The sequence below is a fragment of the Cuculus canorus genome, chromosome 2, assembly GCF_017976375.1.
Source record: "Cuculus canorus isolate bCucCan1 chromosome 2, bCucCan1.pri, whole genome shotgun sequence".
In the NCBI taxonomy this organism is placed as follows: domain Eukaryota; kingdom Metazoa; phylum Chordata; class Aves; order Cuculiformes; family Cuculidae; genus Cuculus; species Cuculus canorus.
Window position 1 is genome coordinate 44,590,309 of NC_071402.1, and position 15,941 is coordinate 44,606,249.

The 15,941-nt window shown below is 38.5% G+C and overlaps 1 protein-coding gene across 3 annotated transcripts in view; it reads right to left on the minus strand.

The window, feature by feature from the left end:
- LOC128851416 (chloride channel protein C-like) overlaps window positions 1–15,941 on the minus strand; it is an 87,127-nt gene that overhangs the window by 54,167 nt on the left and 17,019 nt on the right. For all 3 annotated transcript variants that reach the window (XR_008448793.1, XM_054060160.1, XM_054060161.1), the window contains 6 exons: window positions 15,543–15,786; window positions 12,480–12,671; window positions 8,011–8,108; window positions 4,462–4,562; window positions 3,803–3,974; window positions 2,034–2,205 (listed from right to left, as the gene is read on the minus strand). Coding sequence is in view for 2 of the 3 variants with exons in the window: in XM_054060160.1 (XP_053916135.1) it covers window positions 2,034–2,205; window positions 3,803–3,974; window positions 4,462–4,562; window positions 8,011–8,108; window positions 12,480–12,671; window positions 15,543–15,786 (979 nt within the window). In the remaining variant the exon portion in view is untranslated. The remainder of the gene's footprint in view (window positions 1–2,033; window positions 2,206–3,802; window positions 3,975–4,461; window positions 4,563–8,010; window positions 8,109–12,479; window positions 12,672–15,542; window positions 15,787–15,941) is intronic.

Consider the following 15,941-nt stretch of genomic DNA (forward strand, 5'->3'; position numbering starts at 1 on the left):
CCATCGGACAATATAGGAAAAATATATGCATTTTATGGTTTGAGGCCACAACCTTTTAATTATGTTTTTGCATTGTCATGTCCAAGACCTTTTTTCTCCTCAAAAATTAATATTTCCTCAAGCAATGCAGCTATTTATCTTGGATGAACATGAAATGAAACACAATCTGCCTCTGCAGAGAGAGGCACATAAGAGTTATAACATGACACCTAGGGGACTTCGGAACACATTGCAATGCAACCCTCATCATTTTTCTAGTGCCTTTTCAACTGAGTTTCCTACAGTTCTCTAACAGTTTCCAGCTATTGTTTTACATGTGCCATACATACATACTCAGGGAGGCACTTGGAGAAAAAAGAACAAGTGCAGGTAATGTGGAAGGCAGGGAGAAATTGAAGCAAATAAAATATAAGCAGTTTCTATTGAAGTTGAATGAAACGCAGTTCTGTCATCCAAGACCAGCACACAATCACTTCTCACTTCCCTGTGATGAGGCATGGCCTCGTGAGCACAAACCTAAGGAAGATATCAATCAACTGCTTTTGCCACTAAGGACTTATATTTGCAGCAAGATCTTAAAGTAATGGTTTACAAATGATACTTAAAAGAGAATTTATTGAGCCATGGCAAGAAAATTCAGGCCTATTTTGGAGACGACATTACGTTTACTGGTAATTGGGGCTCTCGAAAAACTTACGTCTGGTGTTTAGGCACCAACTTTTTTCCCTTTAAGTCTTACAGACCTAGTTGCAAACCAACAAATCATACAGTAACTTCTGAAAGATGTGTAACAGCAACCATAGAAGCAAAAGTACCAGAGTACTTAATGAATAAGTAAATGCTAAAGTACCAAGAGGACGCTGAAGGAAGAGTGTTTCTATAATCAATCTAATTATTATTTCACAACAGAGAAGTTTTCATGCACATGCAACGCCTTTCAAACTAAAACATAAAAAAAAAAAAATATTTCCTACAAAACCTACACTAAAATGAACCTAATTCTGAGCGAGGGCTGATAAACAGCTGCTTTATCAAACACTGTGCAACAGTGTACTAGAAGGGAAAATCCTGTCTTGGTCACACTGTGAATTCTGACACCTGCAAAGATTTTAATGATATTCTTTTGGGCAAAGCCAAGCTGGGCAGCCAAGACTGGGGTTAGTCATGGGTGAAATTTCTACACACAGTAACACTCATAGGATTTGAATGTCCTGCTGTGGAAGGGTGAAAGCTTCCCCCTTGTGACCTCAGCATCACTTCTCTGTTGCCTAAACTGAATTTCAGCTGCACCTTATAATTCACCGCCCCAAGGTGTTGCAACCGGGGAGAGCAAAGAACATCCTTTCCAGTTGTAAGACTATTATTCGCAAATCCTAATCGTTCATTGGTTTGCCCAGAAAGTATTGTAGCATAGACTAAAAAGTTCTGTTATATAGGAAACAGAAATATGAAATTAGTTCCAAGGGAATCTCAAAATTTTAAAGTATCTAAGGCATAATTTTACCAGAGAGACCTGGGAGGCTTTCCATTGCATTACTTGCCTATACTACTGCAAATCCCACACTTACTCCATCCAGTAGGCCACATTCAGCCTCAAAATAAAAAGGTGCATTTCACAAGCCCCTCAGCCTACACAGAGGTCAACTCACAAGCCAAGCAGTGTGATCTACTATTTTTTTTGTAATCTTGAGGAAACAAAAGATGACATATGCTGTTTTCTTGTTGGTAAACCACTAATGTCATTATCTTTTCTGAAACCCAAATAAAACTAAAACCCACAAAAACAGACACTCAGATTTCTCAAAGTGTTATTTCCAAACTTATACTTCACAAAAGGTCCCAGAAAAAAAAAAAAAAAAAAAGAAAAGAAAAAAACTGCCCTGTTTTCAAGCAAACCAAAAATAGCCAGGCCAAGAATTTATTTCTCTGTGGTTCAACATGCATGGGACACCAGCTGTGGTTCATTTAGCTGTAGCAGCAAAAGCTCAACTCAGCCTTGGCCACACAAATACCTGAAAACTTAACATACTCACCATTATCACAGTAAGGGAGATGGTTAGTCTTGACACACCACTGAAAAAGGAAGCAGCTCCAATGGCAGCAAAGAGACCTGGATCAATCCATGCTCCATACTCATTAGTTTGAACACCAAAAATTGAAACAAGGATCAAACCTATTATCCTGCCATACAAAGCTCCCGTGTACCTGCATGCGAGAAGAAAAAGAGCATTCCTCTTGCCAATGATAGTATTTTCTCAAAATTCTTTTAATATTCTGCTGATAAGAGATTAATTTCATCAACCTCTCTAGCAACTCCTTTCCCAAGAAAAACTATAGCATCCTTCTTTAAGATCAGGATTTATTTAGTGCCAGTCACTAGCACAAAACTGCCAGATTTTTCATACTTTCAAGAAAAAGGGCTATTAAAATTACTTCTTTAGTGCTCTTCAAAGCCAAATGAAAATGAACCTTACAGGAATATAGTCAAAAGCATAGGTCACAGACACAGACACTGAGATATTTCAGATAAAAAGCCCACACTTTTAGAGCTCCAGCCTTAAACAATTGCTTAGAATTAAGTCTTCCTGTGACCCATAAACCTGGCAAGTATAATATAGCCATATAACAAATGGGCAAAATGAAGTAACAGGTACTAATGACCTGCCCAAGGCTAACCAGGAATGAAGCTCCGCAGGGAACCTAGGAGTCCTCAAAACAATCACGTGCTACACTGAAGAGCAAAAAAAAAAATATTTAGCACAATTGGGCATGTAATAGCTGGGATTAGAGACAGCATTTCATTCTAGATTCAAAGACTAAAATACACAGATCTAAGCATGAGCCAATTAACTGGATTTGTACAGACATTCACCTTAAAGAAATTAAATTATTATTCATACAATCGCCATATATATGATACATTTTATTTGATCTGGAGAGCATCATCTTGCACCATTAGTCAACTTTTTTCCTATTTATTCATGCAATTGATTCATTTTATTGATGGATGCAGTTCTAGTAGTTCTAGAATAGTTATAAAAATAAGGTTATCATGTCAGAAACGTGGGAGCTGGCTGACAGACTTCACTATCAATGTCTCTTCAGGCAAGTATGACATGTTTCAGCAAACACTGCATATTAAAAATTGATTTAGACGGCAGTTAGGGGAACATAGGAAGCCAACACTCAGAAGCAGAGCAAAGGCAAAAGGTTGTACACACAACTATTTCTTTTTAGATTTTTTTTCAGTATTTGAATTGCGTTGTGTTGGATACTCACTCTCTAGCCACAACTCCTTGCCTGTTGAACATTAAACCTCTCGGCTTTACTGTAGGAACTTTGCTCTAGTCTACGAGAGCTTTCTAAAAAATACAACAAAAGACGTAACTGCAGTTTTCTCCAAAGTCTAGGGTGTTGATATCCAAGATTAAGATTCAGGCTATTATGTGCATAAGAAACAGATGAAAAGTCTGGATCTGAACCCATATTTCTACAGTTACAGATACAGAGCCAGCAGCTGAGACTCTCTCTGGATCCTCAAAGGATTCAAATTATCCATACTTGGAAAGTTCACACAATTTTGGCTATGTTCCTTCCATAGTTATTCTCAGATGATTTTTCTTCATTCTTTTCTACAATTTTAGCATCACTTTCCAAGCAAACCATCATGTTCCACCTATATAACCTCCTCCAAGCAATTATAGGTTTGCTGTTGCCAAGATTTCAGCTTACAATTCAGATTGTTGCTACTCAACACAGGCCTCTCGTATAAGAAACTCAAACCAAGACAAGTGAAGCTTACAGCATAGGAATAACCAGGCCACTGGCAACAGCAGAGCCTGCCGTCCAGCAGCTGAGGATGAAATAAAATGCCAAAGCAGTGCAGAGAGATCTGTATCCAAATTCCACATGAGTCCCGCGTTTAAAAAGATACGTGATCCCTTGCTTCCCGTTTTCAACTAGGAGTGCAGCGGCTGCAACACAGAAGAAGAAATGTGGAGAGATGCAAAACATTAAAAGGATCGTCTGAAAAAAGACGGGTTGCAGTAGTTCTCATTTGCCTAAACCCAATAAAAAAATCAGCAAAGTACATAGATCATGTAACTGGAATTTACATGATAGCTTCAGCATCTCGGGCACTTTAAGGAACATTTGTTCTTTCCTGTCTGGTCTGCGATATTAATCTTGATTTGAACAAGAAAAAGCTGCAGCCATTTAAGCCAAAGAGAGGCAACCATGCTACTTCAGCAGGGCACTTCACCCATTCCTTTCAGAGGTAATAACTCAAGAACTCCCCAGCATATTTGGCTCAAATACGGAAATTACTTCTGATATAGCCCTCAAAAGGGAGCACTACATAACTTTGAAGAAAACCTACATTATGAGTAAATACACTTGGATATCACTTGGAGTTACATAAATTCAAGCTGTCCCAGCTATCAATCACTTAGCACCACTTACCTTGATTGAAGGTTTGATTAGAATATCTAAGTCCATCAGGACCAATCCACGTGGTTGATGAACAGCTATACTCCGAAATTTCCCTCTTGAACTGATTTATGCTTAAATATTAAAAACAAAAGAAATATTAAATGAATTAATATAACTTACCTTAGTGCCTGTACAGACTGTGTATATTACATACAAATTTCACACAAAACCGCCATTTTCCCTTACATGTCCCTTTACTAACTAATAAATCTAGTTTACTCTATCAGTTTATTAATTTATCTAATAAACTAAAACTGATTAATCTGGTTTATTAATGCTCATGTTCCTTTGCATAAACTTCCTGCTGCTGAAACCCAAAATTTCCAAAACCAGATACCACATTGCACTGCCAAAACCTAGAAAACAGAGAGAAAATCTGATTGAAATACCCATCCTGGCCTTGATCTCCTTGTCTACACTTAGGACTGTAAATCCATAAAACACAATCAGCAGACCAAAAGTTTATCATTCCTGACAAGCATTTCTGTGGGTAAGCACAGCATCCCAAGCTCACAGACGTATTTTCAGTTACAAAGCTTTGCACAGGAGAGTGCCACAGAGTACAGGAAAGACTTAGAGGTTTCCTCTTCCACAGCAGTGCAGACAATACCCAAACCACACCCAAATGATGTTTGCCCAACATGTTCTTAAAGCTCTCCTCCAGTAAATACTGACACCAGTTACTGCAACGTGTCGCAACCTAGAATGCCAGTTATCATGCTGACCATGACCAGGCACCACCACTGTTCCTGGACACTTTCTCAATCTCTGCCATCTGGAGCAATTGCACCTTCCAAGCAGGTACAACTTCCTTCTTCCAGTCTGTAGAGCATCCAGGGTTTTTTGGACATTGCCACAATCTAAACAGTAACAATATGAATCTTGTTTCTGGCATAAAGAGCACAAGATCTGTGGTATTTGACCCACCTGAACCCTGCTCAGAACTACACAGAAAAGTTACAACAAAAACAGAAAACAAACAGCTAGTATGAGAAAATTTCTTCCAGATCCGAGATTGGCAATCAAAGGAACCTAAGTTACTTCCCAGTCCTGTATTTACTTTTTACATTAATCCAAGCTCTCAAACAAGACTCTATTCCAGATTCATAATGGTCAATAAAAAAATAAAAAACTTATTTACTCCATCCTGCATTAGAAAACATATGATTTTGTAAGCCACTTACAGCAAAACCTCAAGTCTGATAACCAGTGTCTTTACTGCCAGTAAAGAACTGCACACACAAAAACTAGCGCACCTGAGATGCAATTTAAAGCTTGCAGCAATGCCAATATAACAGAAATAACAGAAGAAATGCGTTTTTGCAATTAAAACACGATTGAGCCAGAAGAACGAAGCACAGAGAACGGCAATGTAGGATTTGCTTAAACACAGAGGTTTGTACCACTAAATCCTTCCATTTGAAATCAGCAAATTTAGAAGAGACAGACTTCTCCCTGCTACAAATGGGGGGACTGCGCTGCCACCCTACACGCTACGGGAATACATGGACTGCACCAAGACCTGCTAATGGAAGCAGCCCATCACTTCTTCACCTTTCTCCTGCCTTCCCATGATCTCCTATTCCTCCTCCTCCTAGGATTATCAAGGTCTGCTCGATACGCCACAAAACACTACTGAAAACACTTTTCCAGTATAAATTTATGAGGACAAGCTATGCTAGAAGGAAGTGCCATCATACTGGCATAGCCACATACAACCCTATCTGGAGCTGCCGCTCTTGTGCTGCCATGGTTTAAAATAAAAAAACCACATACTTCAATGTCTTGGATTGGTACAAAAGACAAAACTAAGCTTCTCACTATTTTTTTGTTATATGTTTCCTATTGGATACCTTAAAGTGGCAATAGTACCTGTTACTAACCTTCAAATTTGATATTTACCAGCCTCTGCAGCACTGAGTAAGAATCTCAGATTACACTGAGATGAGCCAAATCAAAACGATCCTAATTAAAGCCTCATAACTGCAATCATAATTCCCTTTTAAATTTCTAAGAATTGGAGAACACTGAACAAGCTTCTTTGCCATGTTTAGTCTTGTACCTTATTAGAAGCTCACTAGAGACTTCATCACTACCTTTAGCATACACATGGCCTTGCAAGGTCCATGGCAATTTGAGGCTTAGTTCCCTTCAGATCTATCCATTTTCAACAGGATGTACTCTTTATAACTTGTAGCCACACCAAATTAAAAACTGGCACAAAGTCCATATAGCCTCTAGGCTAGATCAGCCCAACTACATTTGATTCAGAGACAGACAAAAAAAAAGCCATGAAATTATCGTGGTTTCAGATGTTTTCCCTTTAGAGCAAAAACAGTGTTGTTTTGAAAAATAACATTTTGCAAGCATTTAATCCTCAAACTAAAAAAGGATGTTGGGGTAAGGGAAAAGGCTTTTCCTGTAGCAATCCAAATAGCCGTAGTCACCAAGTCCGGGTACAAAGTAAGTGACAAACTTTGCTTTTATAAAGAACATGTGAATACTTATTATAGCAAACAATAATGAAACCAGGTATTGCAAGTGAAATGACAGTCTGGAATTGGCAGCAAGAATGGGAAAGTATGTCTGCTTCCTATTTACTTAAATAAGCTATTCAGAGTCCAGTCATCAATGGCAAGTTACTCAGTATTTACAGTTCATATTATGCAATAGAAATGATGCTGCTCACTTGGAAAGAGGAATTAAAAAATTCTCCAGATTTATGAATCTGTGAAACTAGAAGTTGGTAGTGACCATTTGCAATGACTGCGAAATCAAGCTGTCATTTAATCTCAGTCTAAGCAATTATTTTTCTACTTCTTCTGGGCTCCTCAGATATTTTTCAAGAGATACTTGGACTGCAAAATCTATATCAGATTCAAATATACCTTCATCACCCACAAAATCCCTAGCAATTCAGCCAAATATTCCCTGTCTGTTTATTAAAACAATATTTGTCATTTTAAGTCCCCAGATTGTAGTTTTTGCTGTAGCAGCACGGGTCTCTGATGTGTTACCTATTGCTGTCCTTACAGATGACTGATCAAATCACCTCTCTCTGACAACAGTAGCTGACTGAACCCGAGAATAACAAAGGTTTCTCATCAATTTCCTGTTCCAGCTTTCCAGTTAAAGGACAGTCTGTTTCCTATAGGCTTATACAAGGCCTATACACCTTTTAAATCAAAATTAGGATTCTAAATTGAAAAAGTGTTTGAGTGATACGTAACAGCCACGTTTCATGCTCTTTTCATTTTTTAACTCCCTTTTGTTTTTCTTTCTCTTTGTTTTTCCTTTTAATTTGTCATGATGGCAAATGCTCACTGGAAAAGATTACGTGCGATTAAATTTCAGTCATTAAAAGATTAAGTGTGATTCTTGCCTCTACATGAATTAGTTTTAAACATTCAGCTCTAATGTATCTTTCAATTTTTCCACCCAAAATCCTCATAACAACTGAGAGAAATGGCTAATCATTGTATTTACATAGAAACGTTCCTGGTGACTCTCCCCACTTACATTTCTGAGTTGTTTCTCAGATGGTCATTTCTGACGCTCATGACCGGAGTGCAAGGAAAGAAATACGGTAAGTATACTGTAACAGTCGTTGTACATACCTGCAGGCATTAAAATGAGTAAATAGACTATCATCAGATGTAGAAACAACAAAAGAAAAAAAAAAATCCAGAAAATGTCTAAAATCACTAGTGCCAGCAGGTATTGCGAGGGAATTGTCCCTTTGTCTTGCTCACATACCCCAGAAGATTAGCATTTTCTCCAAAGCAGCCAGTGAGACCCAGATTCACCTCATCTAACTTCAGGAACTCAATTTGAGACTGCAATTTGTGCACAGCAAGGACTCAGGATGTTCTTGCATCCTCAGGATGTGTCTTTCATTAAGGACCAGTTTTTTGGTTGGTACATAATGTTATGCTATGTGCCCAAACCAATCCACTGCTTCAATTCAAGTTACTTCCCAGTTTATGCAGACTTGAAATCCTTGGTCAGTACAAATAGCCGAAGACTTATTTCCAACTTGTAAACTTACTGCTTCCCTCCACTTTTGCGGAGGATGTTATGAAAGGTTTAATATTCATTTAACCAACAGAAAAAAGGTCTTAGACAAGCTAGCAACACTCGACAGCTGTAATGTCTAAAGTAGTTTGCATGCTATACATTAGTGAGACAGACACTGCGTTCCAAATGGATAGAGTTTATCAGGTCCTTCTACTAGTTTTGCATATATCCATTTTGAAGCAAACATGAATGAACCGGAAAGTGGTTGAACTAGATCACAGCAGGTAGCATTTTCACTGGCTGCTTTGTGTTCACTAAAAGCAAAGAAGTCTTTTACATGAGACAACTGTATTTCAGTTACGCACACATTGTAACACAACATAGTTCAACTATATTTCATTCAGAAATGTTAAGCTTTTTAACTTAGCAGAGATCAACTTATATTTCTAAATAAATGAAGACAGAACCAAAGAAAAATCCCAAAATAGTTCAGCAGACATATGGAGAGAAATTACTGGAACATAGAGCCATAATAAAAATATATTTTCCAAGCACAAGGTTTCATGCATTCTGCGGATTGCTATACAACAGCTCAGGTAGGACACTTATAGAAACCCTTAAGCCAAGATTCAGCTGTGTGCAGTTGTGCCAATTTGTCAGACAATCATATCTCAAGCATTTGTTTTCCCTGTATCTCAAGGATTATAAACTTATGGGCAGAACACACATACAAGAGACAGATGAAACTGGGAGTAGTTCAGTCTCCACAAAGCTTAGGTCAGGTTTTGTTTCTGAAATTTAACTCTGGGACAGTTCAAACTCAGGTCATGTTTTTGCCAAAGCCTCAAAGTCCAAAGGGATCTAGAAGGACCTCTAGCCTGGAGCTAGTGGCTGCACATCTAAAGCAGTAGCCCATCTTCACAACTAGGTAGAAAAGAAAATAATCCTTTCAAGTAACCTTTTAAGTATTTGACAGTTTAATATACAAGTATACGTGCATATATCCTTAAATTGTTCACCCTATCCATGGAAACACTGAGCTTTTGGAACAGAAGCATTTGTCAACAAGATAAAAAAAAATTAGTAGAAGAAAGATAGCTCTGCCAGATTCTTGGCAAAACATTATCTACATTGTGATTTCCTCACAGAGAAAGGTGATGAATTGAGGAGAAGCAAACACAGGCCAAGGGGCAGAAGGGCACTTAGGAAGACAGCTTCAGCTAATCTATGGGCTGAAGATTAGATATTCAATTCCAGTCAAAGGAATGGTACTCTGGGTTATGTTGTGGGTGTGGACGATACCATGATGGGTTCTTTCCAAGTTTAAATGCAGGCTGGTTTATACAAGATTATTTTTGGTTAAAGTCACAGTGACACAGTTTCTTTCAGTTGCCTGATTATGTGAGTTTATTAAAAAAATAAGATTGTAGGGTTCTCTCTCAGATCAAACAGTTTCTTTCCTGATTTTTTTTTTTTTGCCAAGTTATAATAAAATAAGGACTGTGACCTGAGCAGAACCTTCCAGAGCTTATTTAAAGGGAAAACAGCCTGAATAAGAGTTCATGCTACACAGTTAATGTAAATAAAACCAGTATTTCTTAAAACGAAACTAAAGGATTAAGATGAAAATATATCAGTAGAGCAACTCTTGTAAGCACTACAGTGTACAAAACACACACTGTTCTCACAGTTTCAGGTATGATCTGGCAAGGTGCTATCTGCTCCACAAACTTGGTGTCAGTAGGGCAACACTCCTAAACAATGTAAAAGAACTCTTAGGAGGCATTTCCTTTACGTCTGACACTAAATATTTGCTAGCTGACCTTAAGTTTAATCCTACAGTATCTTCTAACGTACTGGGCCTTGCTGGTTTATGTCGCAGCATGTTGGGAGGGTGTTAAAAAGGCAATGAGGAACTGTGCATTTTTATGTGTTTAAGCAGTTTATGCAAGGCTTTTGTAACGTACTATAAGAAAGCCAAAAGTTTCCCCACACTAGGGGGAAGTGGCTGTCAAACACAGAGCTCCAGCTCCAAATTGTTAAAATATTAATTGGTAGAAATTTGACCTCTCACAAACAGAGGTCCTTCTGAAACTGTGGAGTTTACACAGGACTAACGGGAGTCACTCATGGGACCCTATTCCTCATCCTGTTGGTTTGAAAACTGGACTTTCGTTAGGATGTCTCATTGCAGCGCTCAACAGTCCCAAATATTTTGCAAAACCTGGGAGCAAACTTGTAGCACAAAGCAAGAAGGCTGGGCAGTAGAAGGACTCTCACTAGAGCTCAGAAAAGCTGCTTTCCTATTACCTACCTTACTCACTCCTAACGTAGAAGGAAAAAGCTTCAAGTGGGCTTCCTCAAGGTGTCACCTCAGTAAGATACGAACTGAAAAGACGAGATCTTGCCACTAAGAGGAGCTAAAATCCAGCTGTCATCAGTGGCATGGGCTTGCTCCAGCACCGCTCACAGATCCCTCCACCTCTTCTCCCTCCCACCAGAGGTCGGATTTCACTCTGTTGTGCCAACAGAGAAGCCAGCAAGAAGGATGCTGCTCTGAGCAGCAAGAAGGACTAGGCAGAGGAGGAGGAGTTGGACCGCTATAGCACGCACAGTTCTCAAGGACTAAATGAAATGCACTTTCTCCATCTATGGGGAGTAAAACTAGTGCAATCTATGGGGAATGTACACATCTCTGTATCAATTTGTGGAGAAAATTAATCACTGCAGCTTACAGAGATTTGACCATGTGCCTCAACCTATGGTTATTTACACTTTTATCTCCAAAATATTCCCTTTTCATATTTAAAATGTTAATCGTTTCTTCCTAGTATCCTTCAGGTTGCTGAGGCAATTCAAGGCGACTGCTTTTCCCTGAAACATACATCCTGTTTGTTGGCTTGGAACAGAGGCTGCTGAAGGCTGATGGGAGGAGACCATCTACATGGCCAACTCGTTGGTCTACAGCTGAGCAACCTTCTCTCCAGGAAGGAAGGAAGAGATAGTATACAATAGTATATATAAAAAAAACATATAGCATACATTAAACATGCTGGTAAGTGGGCCTAAGAGAGGACAGAAGAAAGACGCTTCAGTTTGCACCAATTTCCCAAAAGAAAGGTTGCCTCCACACTGAAAAAGTCTGAAAACTCCTCAAAAAGACTTCCTCAAAATGCAGAAAATAAGGAAAATTATGATAAGCAGGTATACACCAGAGAAATTTGCAGAGAAACCCCAATTAGCATAATTTACTATGAGTGGAGTAGAAAAGCCACAAACAAGGCATAACTTATTCCAGGCAAATAGTTAGGTTCAGAAAATTTCCTGTACCTATCCAAATATTTTAAAACCTCTACAACACTTATTCTTCATTCATTCTTAAAACAGAGATCTCCTTTGTTGCCTTGAGGCAAAACCACGTGCAGTTATAGTAATAGTCTCTTAATCATTCTTTCCAATAAACCAGCTGAAAAAGTGTCCACATGATGAGTGTGGAGGATGATATCCACCTGGTTCTGCTGCAGGGCATAGGGGCAAGCCGTGTGGAGTAATGAGAGGGTCAATCACTAGCAAGGGAAAATGGAGAAAGAGGAGGATGAAACCTATTTGTGACAGCCCTCCATAGATGGCAAATAAATGCAAAAGTATGTCACAATGCTGATGTAGTACCATCAGATTAGAGCAGCAGTAGGAGAACAACTCTACAATACTAGTACTCTAAAATACTTCAAGCATTAAAAACAAAACAAAACAAAAAATCCGAAAGAAAACCCTATCTTCTTCATTCTTATATTCCCATCAACATTAAATATCTATATGTACTTTGAAAATCCATATGTTTTCTGTACTCGGTTGTACATTACATCAAGTAGCAGCGGGCCAGATTTGCTTTTTATTCAGCCAGTTTTAGACCTACCCTCATTAGCCACTGTAAATATTATATAATCAAGAGAAGCATATTATTTACTTACAAGGATGAGCACAGTTTCCAACAGCTTGCTTGTTTTTCTAAAGGATTTTGGAATGGAATTAAAGAGCTGCATACGTAATTTATTAATCTTTATATTCAGGGAAACAAAGAGAGCTCCCAGAAGACCTCCAAGCATTCCAAGGAGAATGGTTGGAATGAAGGCCAAGACACTGATGTCCAGCAAGTTCTTAACCTGAGTCAAAGAAAGGAGAGAAAACGTTCTGAGCATTCTGCCAGTGACATGAAATATCGCACCCTCTCTTACAAAACGCGATACCACAAACTAATTTCCATATAAGAAATAAATCTTTCCTTGTGGTTTAGGGAGCTCAGCTAATTAATTTAAAGCTGATGTTACGAGAGACAGTGTGGTCCTCTTGCACACCTCACAGGATTGGAACTAGCAGGTAGACATTGGTGTTATCACACAAAGCAGAAACCTCTATAACGCACTACATTTACCACAAACACTCAGCACTTCAAGTTATATCCAAATAACAGGCAATATTTGCCTTAATGAACACTTCAAAAGACTTTGCTGAACCAGAGCTTTGCCCATGATATCTACATCTACATTATAATTTGGGAAAGTTCATTTATTAAGTGTGAACTTCCATCCATTAGGCATTGAGATAATTTATAAATAAATTTAAGTAAAACTGATTGTTATTGGTATTCTTGGTACAACGAGCCTAGACTTCAACAAATCCACCAGGCAGCTGTACCAAACACTGGTGGTATTTCCTGAGAGGAGGAATGCCAGGGTCAAAATCCAGTCAAGTTTTAAGAGTTGGTCCGTAGGATGCTACAGACTGAGAATCTGGGTATGGAAGAGGAAGAATCTCAGCAGACATTCCCAGGCAATAGGAAGCCCAACATCTAGAGGTACACTCAGAGGTAGCAGGAAGAGATTTAAAGTGTATCATGCTTTACAATCAGCATTAAGCAAAAATTTATTCATGCTATTTTTACCGATATCTACAACAAAATCCATCCTTTTCGAAAGGATTTAAAGACATTTAAGGTTTAATACACTGAAATTCAGAGAGAAGTAGCTTAATTTGAAGTAGAAAAATTCTGGTTTATGTATTGAAGGATCCAAATATCTTGCATTACGTTCTATTTAATTCCTATCCTGCATTAAAACTAAAGATAGACATGCATGGCTTTATTGTTTTCTCTCCTTACCGATGTTTTTCCTAAAGGAAAGATATACTAAGGTGATTGTTTTAAAGCAATGTACACACTTTACCCTGCGTGGCAATAAAGGTAAAGTTAAGTGAGTGCTCCATGTACTAGGAATGAAAGGTGGCACAATTTTGTTTGCTTTTGTCATAGTATCAGCTGCAGTCTTGGTCAGTCATCAAGAAAAATCTGTTACCTACAGAGTAAGTTTCACCTTTACAAATAATCCAACAGTCAATGTATAAATAAAGTGAAGCTTCCTGAAAATGTCGTACTCTGGAGTACAATAAATTCTCCTTGTAACACTATGCTAGGTAGAATGAAACTAAAGAAAACAAATAGTTTTCTTGCGAAACATAACCCACAAGCTTTCGACTCAGAGTTCATCCATTGTAAACTGTGTTGGTTAATGCCACAAAACATAAGAGAAGCAAAATTTCCCCTGAGCCCCATGTTCAGTGAAATGAAAATGTTTCTGGTTATCTGTACTACGTTCAAAGCCAAGAACTGCTGAACCCTGCCAGAAGTCATGTTGATAATAATTCTAACTAGCTTTCCCTTCTAATGACACTAAGAGAAGATAGAAGGAGACGAAATCTACTGCTCTCTTCAAAAAATGTCCTGAAATGAGTGTTAAAGGAACAATGTTTATAGTAAAATAGCAATTGAAGTGAATCCACTCTCCCCTGTGCACGTAGCTGTCCACTACACAACACTTCGGCTTCAGCAATGAAGTTGGCTTCAGAAGGCCTGACCTCTTCCCTGTCCATGTATTATCACCTTCCCACCACAAATTTCTATCTTCATGGTTGTGTCACCGCAGCTGTTTAGAGGACTGTGCTATGAGTTGGTCCACAAAATGGATTTAGGTTGAAAACCAAGGTCTTCTCCTATTGTCCCAGCTAAGCTTATGGTAAAACAAATACACCTCAAATACTTCTGCACAGTATATGCAAAGTCATTATATCGGGCAGCACACACACAAAAAAATGTTGCCTGTTTTCCAACAAAGGTATGCCTACCTGTGGAAATCATCCTCATCTCTGGTTTGTGTATTGAGAGAGAGATATAAAGCAGAAGAAGTTCAGAGATTTATGAAAGTGATAAGGAATTATCAGAGGAAAAATTTACTTAGTAGCAAAAAGTGGGCTGAGATTCAGAAGACCAAGGTTTTATTTCTAGATCTCCAATTGCTCTTCAAGTCAAATAAGAAGAAGGATATCTAGCAAGAAGTAGTGAAGATGTGACACTTGCTTCATTTGACTCATTGAATCATTTTGCAATAAAAATGCACAAAAGAAGATAAAGACCAACTAATTTTAGGTGGACATGAGCTAAAATTCAAAGGTCAAGGTTGTGTCATGCTGGAAGGAACAAAGTAAAAGTAGCCAAGGCTGAAGGTCATCTCCATTGTGCAAGCAGGAACAAACAGTGATTCTGTGTTTTTATGTGTTTACTCTGTAAGCACAAAGGAACACAGACACAGCAAAGCAATGCCTGCAGCAACAATAAAGGGTTCAAGCCAGCCACCGCAGGAGAGGCCACCCTATTTAAGAGCTTCTCTGCTTTTCTCTTTACTTCAAAGTATCTCTCTCCTATCCAGCAGCGATACAGAAAGTTATTAAAAGAACGATGATTAGCTAATAAGTAAACAGTAGATGCTCTATTTGTTCACTGTAATTTCGAAAAAAACAACAACTATGTCTTATCACAGTGATTACCAGATGCAAAGTGTGGTTTCCATAGACACAAATCTGATAAACGTACATATAACATCCTTTCCCCTCCTCAGTCCCCACTACGCTACTCCCCCAGCAGCAATGCTGAAAGAAGCCTAAAATTCTTCATCTATTTCCTCCCTCATCCACACAATACATACCCAAAATATAATTCTTTTCTCTGCTTCAAAAAATCCAAAATGACCTCTGTAAACAAACCCATAGAGAGAGGAGGACAATAAATCTGTAGTGAAGGTAGCCGTCAAGCAGCAGAAGAAGGTTCGCCAGGCCAGTCTGATGTCCCAGAATGAAGAAACTTCTTCTAGCGTGAACAAGAGTCCACCAATGGGGGCACGAAATACTGTAGCTATCCCTGCTCCTGCACCAGCTGTAATGAAACTGCGCCTGCAACAGGTAGGAAAGTCAAAAATTGGGTAAGAATAAAAATAACGGCAAAAGAAGCTCTCTAGAAACCTTGTTTCCTGTAAAGGCTGGGATTATGAGGCTGAATTTATAGACCTGATGGTTTATTTTAGGATTATTACAGTGCCTTTCCTCTC